This window comes from Notamacropus eugenii, chromosome 7 (assembly GCF_028372415.1).
Source record: "Notamacropus eugenii isolate mMacEug1 chromosome 7, mMacEug1.pri_v2, whole genome shotgun sequence".
In the NCBI taxonomy this organism is placed as follows: Eukaryota; Metazoa; Chordata; class Mammalia; order Diprotodontia; family Macropodidae; genus Notamacropus; species Notamacropus eugenii.
Window position 1 is genome coordinate 125,245,133 of NC_092878.1, and position 17,380 is coordinate 125,262,512.

At 38.0% G+C, this 17,380-nt stretch overlaps 1 protein-coding gene across 2 annotated transcripts in view; it reads left to right on the top strand.

Moving 5' to 3' along the window:
- INTS12 (integrator complex subunit 12) overlaps window positions 1–16,225 on the top strand; it is a 37,417-nt gene extending 21,192 nt beyond the window's left edge. For both annotated transcript variants that reach the window (XM_072623187.1, XM_072623188.1), the window contains exons 4-7: window positions 3,955–4,142; window positions 6,981–7,140; window positions 10,227–10,373; window positions 15,535–16,225. In XM_072623187.1, the coding sequence (XP_072479288.1) occupies window positions 3,955–4,142; window positions 6,981–7,140; window positions 10,227–10,373; window positions 15,535–16,122 (1,083 nt within the window). In that variant the 3' untranslated portion in view covers window positions 16,123–16,225. The remainder of the gene's footprint in view (window positions 1–3,954; window positions 4,143–6,980; window positions 7,141–10,226; window positions 10,374–15,534) is intronic.
- Window positions 16,226–17,380: the final 1,155 nt, after the last annotated feature.

The following is a 17,380-nucleotide window of genomic DNA, read 5'->3' on the forward strand; positions in this document are numbered from 1 at the left end:
ATAATAGGATTAAGAACAGAATTTAAATGTTGAGAAGCAGTGCAGCTTAGATAAAGAGCTAGCTTTGGAATCAGAAAAACCTGGCTTCACACCCTGCCTATGAGATTCTGGCTCTATTACTGTGGGCAAGCTACTGAATTTCTCTTAGGCAACTAACTGTAAGAATGTAAGTGACAGAATACGTGGTTACAAGTGTGTATTGGTAGAGGTATTTTATTCAACAGCAACTCTGTACTGTGATAAAAATCATAGGTGCAGGTGCAGGCTCTCCCTGCCCCCAGAAGTCTCAACAGCAGCATTACAAGCCTGTCAGATACTATTCCTGAATTAAAGAAGGTCCTTACTGTCTTAGAGAGGGAAGATTGATGCATGAACAGTCATCCATATACAGACACACAAATTTGTGTGCCTAGTGACTTCCATTTCTAACATACAGTGTGTCATCATGGCTCAGGTAAAGCATTGTTCCCTTCAGTGTCATTGCCTTGGAACTTAACTTCTCTATGAAGATTGTTTTTAGAACCTGCAGTGTGTGCTCTTAAATGCCCTCACATGTAACAGAGTTTTGTCCTTTCATTCTTTCATTATTTCAGATGATCATCAAGTACCTGCTGCGATACAAAAATAAAATCCCACACAGGCCCACCTTCACAGTGTAATAGGAGGGATCAGATACACAAATCAGTAAAGATGATAGGGCAAAAGAGATGCCTCAACAAAGTGCTATAAATCACTTTTAGCTGGAGAGATCAGAGAAGGCATCATGGGGGAGTACGGTCTGGAATAAAGAGAAGGATTTTAGAAGACCGATTTGGAAAGAGAATATTTACTGCCTTTAGTGATAGGCAGGGTTGATGCACAGGTAGAGTATAAGATCAGGGAACACCCAGCAGGTCGATATATACAGGAAACACAGTGAAATAAGTAATGAAATGTAGGCTGGAACCAGAGCGTAGTAGACCTTAAATATTTATCTGTGAAATTTGAAAGAACTCCTTGAAGTCTGTATTTGATTTTTGGAAATGGACAAAAGTAATTTATATCCAAATGTAATCACTGAAGTAGGTGACTTTATGCATTTTTGATCAACAGCTATTTCATAGGTAGTACATGAAGAACTAGAGATTTGTCATTCCAGAGAAACTGATCAAAGCCTCATAGTTAACTCCTTTTGCCCCATTCACAGTTTCTCACTTGGAGTATGCCTGACTGTGACTCTTCTTATAGAATGAATTTATAGTATCATTGATATCAAAGAAAAAAAGTAACATTTTCACTCATCATTTTGATGTTTCCAGCTTTGTTTTTCAAGAATTTTGCAGTTTTCTGTCATATATTTGAAATTATATCTCTGAGTCATATAAGAAATACCATTCTTTATTACTGGCTACTCTTTTTCTCCAAAATGTCCCTTTTTTGTCCAGTTTGACTTGAAACATGAAAACAAATGTCAGGTCCCCAATATTCCTGTTTATTGCTCTCTCTTTGTAGAGTCTTGCTTATGTTCAATTTTCTGTCACACAAGTAATTATTTTGAATATAACTGACCTTCTTATAGTGAGTAACCTTAATGAGCAAAACATTTTAGTTGGGCCTTTAAGCAATTAGATGACCATCTCATGTCATCATATCTTTCATACCTCTAACTTTTGTGCACCATCAAGAAAGAATTTCTTGCTGTTAAGATTGTTTTAATCTCCTTAATAAGTGTCTTTTAACATGTCATATGTAAATTAATTACACACAATTTTGTATTCATATTTTGCTCCAAAATTGGGTGTTCTTACCTTTTTTTCATCCTGGACTCCTTCAGCAGTCTGGAAGGCCATGCTATGGATTCCTTTTCAGGACAGCATTTTAATCAATTTTAAGTTTAATTTTTCAATTAATTTAGAATTTGAATTCAGAATTAATTTTCAGATAAATTTTAGTTAGAGGTTAGAGAAAATAAAAGATGTATGTTCATGGGCCCCCTGAAAATGATACACAAACCCCAGGTTAAAACCTCTCTTTTAAATAAGGTCACTTGTTTTCATTTTGGCAAGAAAGATACTCATATTCACTAGAACTAATACCGTTAGGAGTCACTGGCCAAGCTTAAGTACTGCTGCAAGTTGGAATGAATCGTAACGTAATCCTCTTTTGGTTACTTCTCTAATGTTTTGTTCATTACTCCATAAGCTACACAAGAAAATTAGTCTCCTTTCTTTGCAGTTGCAGCATGTAAATGACAGCCATAACCATGAGGTTGGCTAAACTCCAGGACTTTATACAGAGTAAGACAGTCAGGCAGGTGATAGCAGCACCATGAGGAGTCCTCAGAGTGAGCTCGAAGTCAAATAAAATTAGTCATAAAATAGGCATTAAAAGGGACCTAGTTCCAGGCAGGAATCCCTTCTACATAATACCTGACAAGTGGCCAGCCACCTTTTTACTTGAAAACTCCAGGAAAAGGAAGCCCACTCTGTCCCAAGGCACCACATTCCACCGTTTCCTGACATCAAGCCTAAATCTCTGTTTGCTTCCACTCATTGATCTCAGCCTGCCTTTTGGGGACAAGTCCGACAAGTCTAATTCGTGTTCCACATGACAGTCCAATGTATGAGAAAGGTTGTTATGTCTCCCTCTTATCTTTTCCAGGGTTAATATCCCCAGTTCCTTCAGCTCGAATAACACAATCCCAAGATCTGTCACCATCCTGGACGCTTAGTTCTAAATACTCTCAAGCTTATCAGTGTCCTGCTTCAAATGTGGCGATAATTAGAAAAATCATACAGAGGATGGTATTACATGTGGAAAACTGCAGGATCTTTGCATTTGACTCAGGATAGGTTTTTGATAAGGTCATGTGCCAAGAATAAATTTGAGGATGAAGAGCTAATGTAGCAAATATTCATTTAGATTAAATTAATTAAGATGAAGTGCTGGTAGCAATTAACTAATTACTAAGAAAGAGTAAGAAGGAGTCACAGAATTTTGAGGATTAGAAAAGACTTCAGTGCTTCCTAGCCTGTCTGAAAAAAGACTTCTGCCCCTCAGACATGACTAACAAGTGATCGTCCAGCCTCTGCTCAGAGATCTTCTTTGAAAGAAACTACTGCCTCTCAAAGTAGCCTGTTCCACTTGTGGATCTCTCTAATTGTTAGAAAGTTTTTTCAGACATAAAGTCCATGTTCCTTTTTTGTACCCTCTGCCCATAGTTCCTGGTTTGGCCTTCTGAGGCCCAGCAGAAAGTTTCATCTCTCTTTCGAAAGACAGTCCTTCAGATCCTTAAAGATAACTGTGTTTTCTCCTTGGAGGCTTCTCTTCCGCAGGCTAAACATTCCTCAAGACTTTTCATAGTTGTCAGTGCATTCTTTTTGATGTTTCCCAGTTTGTCAGTGTCCTTCCTAAACTGTGGCAAATGGAGAACAATGAAAATTGTAATTAAATAAAGATGGAAGTTATTTATTGAGTGGAAGTCATGAAGGTGGTGCCTGAGCAGGGAGGGGAGGGATTTTGTTGGAAATAATTTAGCAGCCAACTCTTCTACCACACAGGAAACCAAGTAAACATAGAAGATTCATTAGTCATATGGCAATCAAATTCAAAAGATGAAAAGGCACAGTTAGAAAACAGAGCCCATGTAATGCCCACTTTTGTTTATCTGGTCTATAGGAAAGCAAATATAAAAGGATCACAGTAAAATGTTTTGATTTTACAGAATTTTCTCCTTAGTGATTTTTAACTGATTGAAAAAAAATTACTTTTATACCTCCCAGGCATTTTTGCCAGTTAGTGAGATAAATAAAGTACTATAGATTCCAATTATTCTTATTTTTAAAATTTTTACATGTGTTATCATCTTTGCTGTTTTCTTAGTATTTTGTAATTTTGCCTATCAGACACTAATGGCTTTTGCTTTTCATTGTGTGTATGTCTTTGTGGTGTGTACACGTGTGCTCTTTTTAATAGATGAAGGCTGACACCAATGAAGGAGTTGATGCTCCAAAGAAACCCAGATTAGAGAAGCAGGAGTCTCGTTCTTCTCCCATCACAGTCCAAACCAGCAAGGATTTACCTATGCCCGACCTCTCCAGTTTTGATGAGACCAGTGCGGATGACTTTGCCATGGAAATGGGATTGGCTTGTGTTGTTTGTCGGTAAGCGTACCTTGACAGAGAGAGAGAGACAGAGGCAGAGAGACACAGAGACAGAGAAATGAAGGGAAGGAAAAATAAAGTGGTTTATGCCTATGTGAATTCCATATCCTTATAGGAAGTCAGGTGCTAAAGCTGCCAATTATTCTGATGTTACTTTACTTTGTGGATGACTTGTTGGATTCCTGGTTATATATTGTGGCTCAGTGGAAAGATGACTGGACTAAGATCCAAGAGAGTCTGGCGGTGGCTGCGTGGGCAGAGGTAAATCGTTCAAACGGAACTTCAGTTTCCTCTTGTCTAAAATGCGGAGATTCCTGCAGATTCTCTGTACCTCCAAGAGTTCTTTGTGAGGAAAACACTTTAAAACATTATACAAATGTGAGCTGCTTCTGTATGCTCTCTAAAGTTCCTTCCCAACTGTACTAGCAGGGAATTCTGAGAGCTCACTAATATTGAGATTGTTATAGACTTGTGGCCTGCAAGGGAAGCGATCCATGCTTCAACAAGTGTGGTTGTTTCCATTCTTTCTATTTTATGTTCAGAAAGATGTGGTATTCTTTATGTGTGTCCTACCCTGCTGAATTAGGAATTTGATGTTACTATTCCTTCTATATAAATCATTTGAGCCACACCACATTTTAATGAAGCTGTTAAATTTTAAGTAGAATAGTGTAAAGTGTTACTTGTTAAAATAGATAATATTTAAAGGTTTCATTTGGATAAAAAGATATCTGACAATTAATTTTTAACTGATTTTTGTCACTTAAAGTGTTGTGAAAAATTATTGTAGCTGGATTAGTTACAGGTGAGCTTCTTTAAAACAAAATTGTTACTTATAATTCCTGCTAGTCCCTAGTGCCAGCATGACAACAGATGCTTGTGGATTGTTTCTTGTCATCTGGGTTTGATCATTTTGAAACTCCTTTGTGGACTCTGGGTGATCATCATTGTGACTTTTCAGAGAGATAGAGCTGATATGCTTCTGAAAAAGGACATCTCTTTGCAGCCAGAATAATGAAAACAAATCATCTTCATGTGGACTGTGGTATTTATAGAGAACGTCCCTCACAACAGCCCTTTGAAGAGATACAGTATAAGCATTATTATCTCCATTTGGAAGATAAAGAAACTGAGGCAGCAAGAGGTGAAGTGACCTCTTCATGGGTACATAACTAGCAAGTGTCTGAGAGGAGATTTGAACTCAAATCTGTTTGCAAGAGACCTGTCTCTAACTTGAGCACCTTTTCTGCTATGCTGTGCTGCCTGGGTGCTTCGTTCATTATTTTTACTTGTATTTGTTCCTTTTGACATAAACTAAGCCCCACTGGAAGGTTGCTGCTGGAGTTAACTAATGTACTCATCTTATAAATGAATGAAAAAATAAAAGGGAAAATTGTTTGCCTTAAAGTCAGTTTATGTCAATGCTGGGGGGGAAGGGGGGGAAGGGAATCCAGGAATTGTGATTCCTTTCCATTGACGAAACAAACCATATTGCTGCAAGCTAGTGTTGGCTGATTACCATGACTGAAGAATTTTACATTAATTGAACTTCCAGATTAGGTTGTCCCCTTAATTCTTTAAAGGAAGAAGGGAAATGGATGTTGGTAGGAAAATATATATTGATTTAGTCCCAAAGGATATCTTGATGAAAAGTATATAAAATAATCTAACGTGAACTTTGTTATGTAAAGAAAATGATGTGGGTATTTTAGCTTAAATTTAAAGTTTGGGGAAATTCCAAATATTTAAGCAGCGTATCTTATGGATTCTGGCAAATACAGTGGCTTCTTATTTTAATATAAAGTATTAAGTTTGTATTTTTAAAACCTTAAATATCTGGTTTTAGCTTCTAGTAGGAATAATTTTCCTTTTGAAAGTATCTTCAAGTGTGAAGATCCTTTTATTTTAGATAAAATGCTACTCTTAGGAGTGAATTGGATCAAGAGAAAGCATTTAATGCAACCTGAAATGTGCATATATGTGTGTATCTATATACATATATTTTAAAATCTGAAATATTTAGTTTAAAATATATATTCATAAAGTGTTTCAATAAAACCATCTGGACAATTTCTTCATTTTCTTATTAAGTAAAGAAATAAGGTATTACCTTTCCCCACCCATCCACACATAGTTACCATGGTTACCTAGATACCTGGTCCTCAGGGATATGTACCAAAAGCTGCTTAGCAATTAAATAGCCTGATTTGTCATCTGAAAAGAGAAATCATTTGGAAAATGCTATTTGGCTAATTCATAGACGTACATCCACTTAGAAGCATATCACTAATTTTTCATTTATACCAAGTGACTCTTTTCACTAGAGACCTAAATAAATTAAAGAAATGAAGTCTTCATCGTAAACTGCCTTGTTTTCTGAAAGTCAAGGCTGACTAATGCCTTTTCTGTAACTGCGTGATTTTAAAAATCGTACCTTAAATTCTATGCACATTTCTCTACAAGATGGATAGTGTTGTTATTTCTTTTTCTTTTGTCTAACTTTTAAATTTCCATATTAATCTTAATGAATTGGCATTCACAGTTCTCTTAAGGTACTATGGATTTCCCAGTTTTCTTTCCATTGCCCAGTTTGGCATTATATTTACCTGTGACAGTCATTTTAAAATCTTGAAATATTTACAGTTTTTTACTAACACCTAGCTTTATAAACTTAGTAAATAGAAATCCATGAAAGCATTTGAAAGAGCAAAGAAAAGAAACTGTATTGGTGGGTTTAATTTTTTCCTTTTTTTGTTTTTAATACTAAATGTTATCTTGCTGACTTCAGACTCCACTGCATTTAATAAAATATCGTTTTTCAACAATCTGTTCTCTTAGGCAGATGACGGTAGCGTCTGGCAATCAATTGGTAGAGTGTCAAGAATGCCATAATCTCTACCACCAGGACTGCCATAAACCCCAGGTGACTGACAAGGAAGTGAACGACCCACGCCTTGTATGGTACTGTGCTCGATGCACAAGGCAAATGAAGAGAATGGTAGGAGCCAACTCTTTGTCTTTTTTGAAGTCTCTGTTGTCACGTTTAAATCATGCTTATGTAAATTTCCCAAAATAACAATTAAATGTAAGCTTATAGGAAAAACCCTTTAAAATGACTGTGTGTGCTATGTGTGTTTTCTGGGGATATTTATATTACTGTATGTATGTGGTAGGTGTGTTGGGCAAGTATGTATTTTCCATTCACCACATGGCACATCTGGGCACAGTACTGATCTGAGCTGGAGATTAATTTCATCCTGCCCTTTGATTAGGCACCAGAAGGTGATAGCCCCATGAATGCTTATAGTTGTGAAAACACAACATAGCTCTAAAAGTCTCTGGTGGCAGTATCATAAGAGACCAGAAGATGGAGACGTTGCTCCATGTTGTTTCAGTGTCATTTTCTCATCATCCCTCCCAATTGCATAGATCATCTTTTGCTCTTTGCACGCCTGTTTCCCCTCTTTCTCTCTGCCATCATCTCTCTCATTTCCTACGTCTACTTCTTCTTTCACCTTTATTTCATCACATAGTTAGCCTGCAATTAGATGAAACCAAGAAACATTTTTATTCGTTGTGTTATTGAATAGAGTATCATATTTTATGTTTCTGTCTTAATAAAAAAAGGAAAATTGTTTTCTGTTTATTTGGCTCTCAAGTTTTTCTTTTGTTTTTGGTCAGTGACATTCAATAAAATATTTTTTACATCTTTTATAAAGGTCTGTTTAAGGTTAATCAGGAAAACTATCAAAAAACCTAAGTAAATGTTTCTAGTCTATCTTTGTAAATCACAAGAAGTAGTTAGAGTGAATGGTGAGGATGCTTATAGTTTGTTTTCAGCTAAATTATAAATAACTAGGAAAAACCTGAGGTTTAAACTTTTTGTTTGAACCTGAAAATTTGTGCAGCTACAATTTGGAAGCTAGACTAATTCATGTTTACAAATTATTCATCTTAGTTTCTCATGTCCCATATTTAGCAAATAATATGATGCCCTGTCTACCTAAGTCATCAGGAATTGGTTACAGTAATGATTGATAAGGGGGCTGAGGTATGCCTTTTTTATATCAGGACCTATAATTTAAATGGTGTAGAAATTCTCTCTACCAGTACAGATCTGAGTAGCTTGTATGTGTATAATTCTCATTCTTAGAGAGTGGCGGGGTCTCCTTGCCAGTCAGTGGTCACAGTGGTCATACAGCAGTGGCCAGTCTGAGTTAGACATAAGGCACTAGTCATCCAGCCATCTCCTGCCTACACCATGCTGCTCCTCTCTTCTTGATTAACTGAATAAGTATATTGCTATAATGTTTCATAGGATAATAGAGCTAGAGAGGACCTTACAAATCTAGTCCAGCTCTGTCATTTTATAGATGAGCAAACTGAGGCCCACAGAGCTGAAGTTATTTACCCAGAATCGTGGAGCCAATAAGTTGCCGAACCAGGACTCAAACCCAGGTACTCTGACTCTAAACTCTTAAATTTGGTAGTTATCCTATAGAGTACTTTTTACTTGCAAGTGTGGAGTAGCACGTAGCAAATATTTATTTGGCTAAATTGAATTGAATTTCATTCTGTGGGATAATTTCAGAAATGAGGAAATTGGAAGAGAGATTAAATGATTATCTAAACAGATTTTAAAAGTTTGCATCAGAACCAATTCTACAATCTGGGTTTCTTGATTCCATGTATTTTCCTTTGTTTTGCATTCTCTATGTAGTCTAAGAATCTTAAGTGTTGATATTAAAAAAGAATAGCTTAGTGATTTTTATTTAGTCTTGTTTTGACTAATAAAGCAAAGTAATTAATCAAGATGATTTTTTGAACAAGAGCGCACTAGTAGCCTGGGATTAGGAAGGGGGTCACATGGAAAGTGATACATGTGCTGAATTTTGAATTAAACAAGGTCTTTGAAAAGGAAGGGACTGAAGAGTGAGCCCATTTCAGGAATGTGGAACAGCTGGTGCAGAAGCAGCACAGAGACAGTGTGTGGGGAACAGCGAGAAGGCCAGGTGGGCTGGAGACCAGCAGGCCTGGGGAGAGGCTGGTTGGGGCCAGGGAGTGAAGAACTTTAAGAACCAAAGGAGATTATAGCTGATCCTCAAGGTAATAGGTGGCCATTGGAGTAAATTGAGTTTAGTTATGGCATGGCTGCATCTACACTTCAGGAAAACCATGGTAGCAGCTGTGTGGAAGAAATCAGACAGGGAGATGAATTAGGAGGCAATTGCAAAAGTCCAAGCAAGAGATAAGGAGGTGAATTAGAATGGTGGCTGTGTGAGTCGAGGAGAAAGTATGGATACGAGAGCTATTGGAGAGGCAGAAAAAGCAAGATGTGGCAACAGATTAGATACATTGAAAGGAAGGAGAGAGAGAAATTGAGGATAGCAGCAAGATTGTAAACCTGAGAGACTGGAGAAATGGTGATGTACTTGACAGCAAAAGGGCAGTTTGTTAAGAGGTGTAGTTTTAGGGGAAAAGATAGTGATTTCTGCTTTGGATGTACTAGGTAATCCTCAGAATTCAGTGGAGAAGAGTCATGTCTCTTAGTTTGGGGAATAGAGTATGAGCCAGAGTCACAGCTTCCCTCTGCCTTCCCTTCTTGGAGCTCCAGCACTGTCCTTTTGTGTTGGGCTGGAGGGTGGAGGGGAGCAGTTCCTTTTCCAGCCTGGTCTCATTGAGTCAGAGTAGGTGACTGGTCCGTGAAGAGTTCTTCCAGCTAAGAAGACCAGGCCTGGTGAAGAAGTAGGCTTGCCTTGATTGCAAATGCCTTCCCTGTTTCTTTTCTCTGAATGACTTCAGTTGACATTCGATAACATTGTTGTAGCATCTAGTCATCATAATTTCCCATATGCACTGTTGTCTTTGCCAGAAATTATGTCTACTACATTCATTAATATGACATATGTTAAGTTTGCCCCAGATTCTGTGTTTCATGTGGATGATAAAATATTTAGAACAGTCTAATTTCTTATAAGGTCAGATCATGTAGAAAGGGGTCTTACTGATCTTTTTTCCTGTTTAGTGTTTTAATTGAATGCCCCAAATCCTGTTCCTCATAGAAACAATTGATTATTTCTCCAGGCTCAGAAGACACAGAAACCAGCCCAAAAACCAGCTCCTGCAGTTGTTTCAGTAGCTCCAGCTGTCAAAGATCCATTGGTTAAAAAACCGGAAACTAAACTGAAACAAGAAACAACTTTTCTAGCATTCAAGAGAACGGAAGTTAAGGTACAGTATACTTATATTTTTATTTTAATAAAATTTGTTTAGTTCAGTAGAAGTTTTCTTCAGTTTCGTGCATTTTTTCCCCTAACATACCAAAATCCATATTAAAAATAAGACTGTTCCTATTAACATTAGGTGAAGAAGGGCATGTTTATATCAGAATTTAAGTTGTCACTCTTCATTTTGATGTGTTTTTTAAAAGTGATTGAAGTTTTAAGGCTCTCCCTTTGTGGGTTATATTTAACTTTTAATTCATAAAAGGAAAACTTTTGATAGGGTCTCTGTCTCATAAATAGGAGGCCTAGATGGAATCATCTTGTGTGACTCTTTCACCTTTAGGTTCCATGCGTGAGAACACCTTGGATTGCTCTTACCATCTTATGGTCACTTCAGTGTAGGCTAAAACGTTATTTTAACTCCTTTAGTAGATAGAAAGACCCTTCTCACTTCTGGCATTGAGCTACGCATATCCACATTCTAGTTTTATTCAGGAAACTGATGGGATAAAAGAAATGACTGTTCAAAAGCTCTCTGAGTCTGAGGCCAGAACAGTCTAATAAATTCTCTGCTCCATACCCCCCTTAGTATAGATCCAGAAATTCCTAAGATGATTGAAAATATATGAAGAAATCCAGCTTTTAAAAGTTTTAAAAATATATTAGTGAGTAATTCTGATGTATTGGGCCACTGGTTATTTGTGCTCTCACTGTAAAGAAAAAAAGCCATAACCATTGATAATTTTGATATAGATGTGGCTTCCGTATTGATTTCTGATCCATCTTGGTACAGGCAAGCATAATTAATTTCATGGGCTGCTACGTACAATCAATCCTCAACATTCATGTATTTAACTCTCCCAACTTCAAGCCTTCTTGTAATTAATTGTATTAGTTATCTCATTTTCACTTTTGCATTGGCACCTGTGCACATCTGCCTCTTGCTCAGCTGAGCAACTGTCCCTGCTACCCCCTCTGCCAATTGGGCCAGACTCAGTCTGGCACAGAGTGGCCAAGGAGCAGGCCAGGCTGCCCCTGGCAAGTCAGCCAAGCTGCTCAAGGCGGAGAAGCATAGACTGGGAGCCGGAGACTCAACCCAAGGCACGTGCTTTTCATTGGGGAAGACTTCAGTCACAGAGCCAAATGGGAGATCAAAGGTGGCAGGTTACCTGGTTCTCCTGACATTGCCATCCCTGCCCCTCCCAGTCCCATCAGGCATTGCCTCTCCTCTCCCCTGCATTTTATGGGTTATTTCCCAACTGCTGTGCTACTGGTACGTATTATCAGAATTAAACTTTTGTTATAAAGAATTTTATGGAAAAAAGTATTATCAGCAGTCTCTGGTAATAAAAGATTATAGTTTTTGGTGGCCACAGGAACCTAACCCCCCATTTCCCATAGGTTCAGTATATCAGCATTCACATTTTTTACTTTCTGCTGCTGTTTTCTTAGGAATGTCACCCCCTCAAAATTTGGCGATTAATTGTATTAACTTTAATCACTTCTAAAACAGATTGCATTCACATCATTTACTTAAGGCAAAAATTGTGAAAAATACAACAGGGAATCTTAAAAAATTTAGAATCTTTACTTAAATTGTTACATGATTCTTAGCAGAAAATACCTATAAATTCTACATGCCTATTTAAATATTTCTGACTGTTCCTTATTGAAATATCTTGTTATGTCTCTGACTGTGAAGTTGACTAATGCCTCCTATAACAAAACAATGAAATTTCTTCCTTCTCTTTTTCTAGGACTTGGATAGGCTAAGTGGAATAGAGATTCTGTTAGGACTGAGATAGGAAATGTATTAATAAAGTATTGGAAATGGTTTTATTAAGAGAAGATCTCTAAAAGTACTTCTCTCAAACACTCTTCATTCTTTGTTCGATTTTTGACTAGATTTTTGTTGTTGCTTTAAGGTGGGGGTGGGGGTGGGGGTGGGGGCCTCCCCGGAAATGGTAAAAAGGGAGCAGACAAGTGAAAGCGTATTCGTCAGGCCAGTTCATTTTCATTGTTTGCACACAGTAGGACAAGAGCCAAGAAAATGTTTTAAGTTTAAACAGCTTGGGGGGAAATCTATCTTCCTGGAAACAATGAAGAGAATGCTTTTGCCTCCCTTGTTTTCATTGCCTGCATCTTGATTGTGTGACGGACCATCTGTTGTCCAGCTGAATAGCCGTGCTAGGTAACCGCAAGTCATCAGAATAAACACTGAGTCTGAAGGACTGGCTTCCTAATTTGTACCTCCCAGTGCTGCTCTTTTGAATGACTCCAGATAGGCTGCATTTTCTGACGTTTATTGAGGGATTATTTTGCCGTATTGATCTATGATTTATTTTAGAGAAAAAAGAAAAGATATTGGGTTTGCTTTTGCTGAAAATTCTAAGTTTATTACACCTGTCTTTTGATTTCTATACTGATTTGTTCTCTGATGACCTACGTGTTTCTTTGTGACTCTCTTGTTTACTTGAAGCAAGTGCTTCCTTTGATAACCTTGTGATATTGTTGTCCTATAAAGCTACTGTAATAATCTTGGCACTCGTCACACTCGGTGAACTGAAGTCATTATTCTCCCTCATACAAAGCAGACAGTGTAGATTTAGTTTCAATTATTGATCACAGTGGTTAAAAATATAACAGTGTGGGTGGGTCCAAGATGGCAAAGAAGAGGCCAGGACTTGCCTGAGTTCTCCTAAATTCCCCTCCATACAACTATACATTATGAATTCTGAAGTGGCAGAACCCCCAAAAGGATGGAGTAAAACAATTTTCTAGCCTAAGAAAACTTAGAAAGTCAGTGGGAAAGGTCTCTTGGACCAGAGTGAACGTGGGACACAGTTCAGCACCGGTTGTGCCAGAAGGAGATTAATCCCTTTGCTGACTCTGGAGGCAGGTTTCTGTTGTGTTGCCCATACTTGGATCTGGGTTCAGTGCCAGTGCAAGAAAGAATACTAGCAGACCAGAACTTGTAGTCACAGGGGACCTGGGACCCTGGTCACAATTCCATGTTGAAAAAGGGCACAGGCCAGGAGAGTAGTAAGCACCCTCTGTCTAGTTTATGCCATTTTGGAAGAACTGAAAACTTAAAGGTCCCTAGAAATATCTCTGAAAGCAGGTTTACAAAAAAGCTGAAGCTTGGGACAGTGCTCCCTACACCCTGAAAGCAAAACCCCACTTTAAATGCAAGATTAAAAATCAAGAAATAGCCTGGAAAAATAAACAATCGAAAAATATTCTGCCCAGAAAGTTACTGTGGTGACAGGGAAGAGCAAAACTCAAACCCAGAAAAAGTCGACAGTCAAAACTGTTGTATCCAAAGCCTCAGAGGAAAATGTGAATTGGTCTCAGGCCTAAAAATAATTCCTGGAAGAGCTCAGAAAGGTTTTTAAAAATCAACTAAGAGAGATAGAGGAAAAATTGGAAAGAGTAACACAAGATTTAGCAGTTTCTACATTAAAGGTTTGGAGGGCTTAAAATATGATATTCCAGAGGGTAAAAGAACTGATACTGCAGTCAGGAATCACCTACCAGCAAAAGAGTGTAATCCCTTTGGGGGGGGAATGGACATTCAGTGAAAGAGAGGACTTTCAAGCCTTCCCGATGAAAAGATCAGAGCTGAAGAGAAAATCTGACTTTCAAATACAAGATTCAAGAGAAACATAAACATGAAAGAGAAATCAGAAGGCATTCAGTAAGGCCCAATTGTTTACATTCCTACATGGGAAAATGATACTTGTAACACCTAAAACATTTTTCCTTAGGCAGTTAGAAGGAAAATACATAGAGGGCATAAATGTGAGTTGAATATGATGGGATGATTATCCAAAAAATATAAAATTAAGGGTGAGAAAGAGGAATGCACTGGGAGAAGGGGAAAGGTAGAGGTAGAATGGGGTAAATTATCTCACATAGAAGGTATGAAAGAACTTTTATAGAGGAAAGGAAGATAGAGCACAGTGGGGAGTGAGGCAGCACACAAAGCTTACACTCATCAGAACTGGCTAAAGAGGGAATAATGTACATATATTTACTTGGGTTTAGAACTCTGTCTTACAAAGCAGCAAAGTAGGCAGGGAAGGACTCAGCCACAGCAGTATCGTACAATGATCAGCTGTGAGTGACTTAGCTATTCTCAGCAATCCAATGATCCAAGATAGTTACAAAGGACTTAGGATGAAAAGTGCTGTACATCACCAAAGAACTAGTATGATACGAATGCAGATGGAAGTGTACTTTTTTAAACTTGTTTAATTTTTCTGGGGTTTTTTTTTTTTTTGGAGGAGGGAAAGTGGGGATGTCTGTTTTCTTTGGCAGCATAACTAATGTGGAAATAATTTTGCATGACTGCACTTGTATAACCTTTATCAAATTGCTTGCCTTTTCAGTGAGGGAGGAGGGAAGAGAATTTGGAACTCAGAATTTTAAAAAATGATTATTAATTGTTTCTACATGTAATTGGGGAAAAATAAAATGCTAAATAATTTTGTAACAAAACAATGCTCTCAAACAGACGTTATGAAGCCAGCTTTAAGGGAAGTATGTTTTTTCAGGTCTCTGGGCATTCCTTGCTATTTTAGACAAAGCCAGTATCACTGGGTTTGTTTCTGTGCCAGGGTTGTTTCTCATTAAACTGTTTTATGGCCTGGGAGGAACTTTTGAAAAATGAGCAGGGATAGGTCAGAATGGAATTATATGCTATGAATGCAGAAATAAATGTTCATGCTGAGTTCTACGTGGTTTTGTTGTCTACACTCAGAGATATTTAATTTGGCCAGCTCTGTTAATGGAAGAAATTGTAATGAAATAGGAATCTGGGTGCAAGTCAGGGCTACAGCAGTTCTACCTCCAAATAGCTGACAAAGAACTTCATATAAGAGTCAGAACCCCATACTTCCTTATTTGGTAGCACAAGGTAACACACACACTGACATATATTCACACACATGATGTACATAATCGCTATGGAAGAGGCAACTCAGATTTACAAGTTCTGGTCTGTTTTAATTGTTTACTTTTTAAAATTGTTTCATTGCCCTATGCCTTGTATTTGGGCCCAGTTTTAACAATCTAACATGTTTTTTATAGTTTAAAAAATATAGGGATTAAATTTTCTTAAGAGGACTTGAGTATTTGTTCTAATACAGTGTTTAATTTTTTTTTAGCCATCCACAGTGGTTTCAGGAAACTCTTCCAATTCTAGTGTTTCCTCCTCTGCACCCAGTGGCCTAACAGGATGGGCAGCTTTTGCAGCCAAAACCTCTTCTGCTGGACCTTCAACAGCCAAGCTTAGTTCAACAACACAGAACGCTGGTGGGAAACCTGCCACCTCCTCAGCCAACCAGAAAGCAGTGGGTTTAACTGGACTGGCCACCACATCTAAAGCTGCCCTGGGTTCCAAAATAACTTCTCCTACAAGCAATAGCACTCCTGTATCACTGAAACCTCTGCCTCCTCTAACTTTAGGCAAAACCGGCCTCAGTCGCTCTGTTAGTAGTGACAATGTGAGTAAAGTTGGCCTTCCCAGCCCAAGTAGCTTAGTTCCAGGAGGAAACAGCCAACTCAGCAGTGGGAATGGGAGTGGTGGAACAGCTGGAGCAAGTGGAGGCACCACTAAAAGCAGCTCAGAGCCTAGTAGCTCCCCATCGTCATCCTCCCTCAAGGGCCCGACTTCGCAGGAGTCGCAGCTCAATGCAATGAAGCGGTTGCAGATGGTCAAGAAGAAAGCTGCTCAAAAGAAACTGAAGAAATAGCTTAGCTCCATGTGCTTTTATCTTACCCTGCATCGATGATTTCTGTGCTGAAGATAAAAACAATCTAATGTTTTGTTCAATAAAAAGTTACATGGCCAAGCTATCCAATTGTTTCTTTTCAGAAAATCTTTGATAAAATTGTGAAGATAATTTTTAATTTACTTTTAATATATTTTTACTTTGTTAAAATTGGCTAGAATTTTTAATAAAAATTTCATGAATTTCAGTGGCTCTAGGATAGCTTATACAAATTCAGTGGCAAGTTTTTTAAAAATAAAGGGCAGAGAATTATATTCATGTCCTTGAAAACCCTCCAAACAACTCTTGAGAGACAAGTCACAAGGACTAGCCAGTGTGCTGGTGAACTTTCCTCTGTTTCTCCTTTTCACACCCTCATACTCTGGGATTTGTCAGGAGAGGGTATTTGGGGGATGTGTGGGGAGACTGCATAGTTTATGCCTAAAACGTACATCGTTGCTAAAGTTTTGACAAGAATAAGAAACTATTAACCTGAAGTATTTGATCTTTTTTCCTCATGATTATTGTGGCAAAACAAGATTGCTTAAACTTTGAATTTTATTCACAGGATATTTATTATTTAAAGGTGGAAAGGACTTCAGAGGCCGTTCATTTTACAAATGAGGAAACTGAGGCTCAGAGAATCAGTCACATAGCTGTCAAGGATTAGCAACAGAATTTGCACCTATGTCTTCCTCGCCCCAAATCAAGCCCCCCTTACAACATGCTACTTCTCCGTAAAAATTCTCTTATCTTCTCTTTTTGAGACTGTCGGAGGATACAGATTTGTATAGTTTTTGTTCATTAAAGAAGGCTTAGTTTGGTCATTCTGTTTTCCAAATGGATTATCTTTCTTGCTTTCATTCAGAAACTGCAAACCTGAATAATTCTTAGGGATTGTGAATTACTTGGCAGGTGTGGAAAAGTGTAATGTAAAGAGGAATACCGAACATACATACGGTCAGACTCAAATCCCAGTTCTGTTCTTTCCTACTTGGGGCACCTTAAACAAGTCTCTTCTACTCCATCAACATTAGTTTACCAGCACGTAAAATGATGGACTTGGATTAGGTAATGGTGATACCCCTTCCCAGTCCAAATCTCTGATCCCCTGACTCTACCAGCCTTAGGTAGATATTAAGAAGGGAGTAGATTCCTGCATCTTTAGCCCCTCTAGCTTCCATCATGATGCTCTGACTTTATGTATTTGTTTTTAATTTATTTTTCATTTATCCCTCGT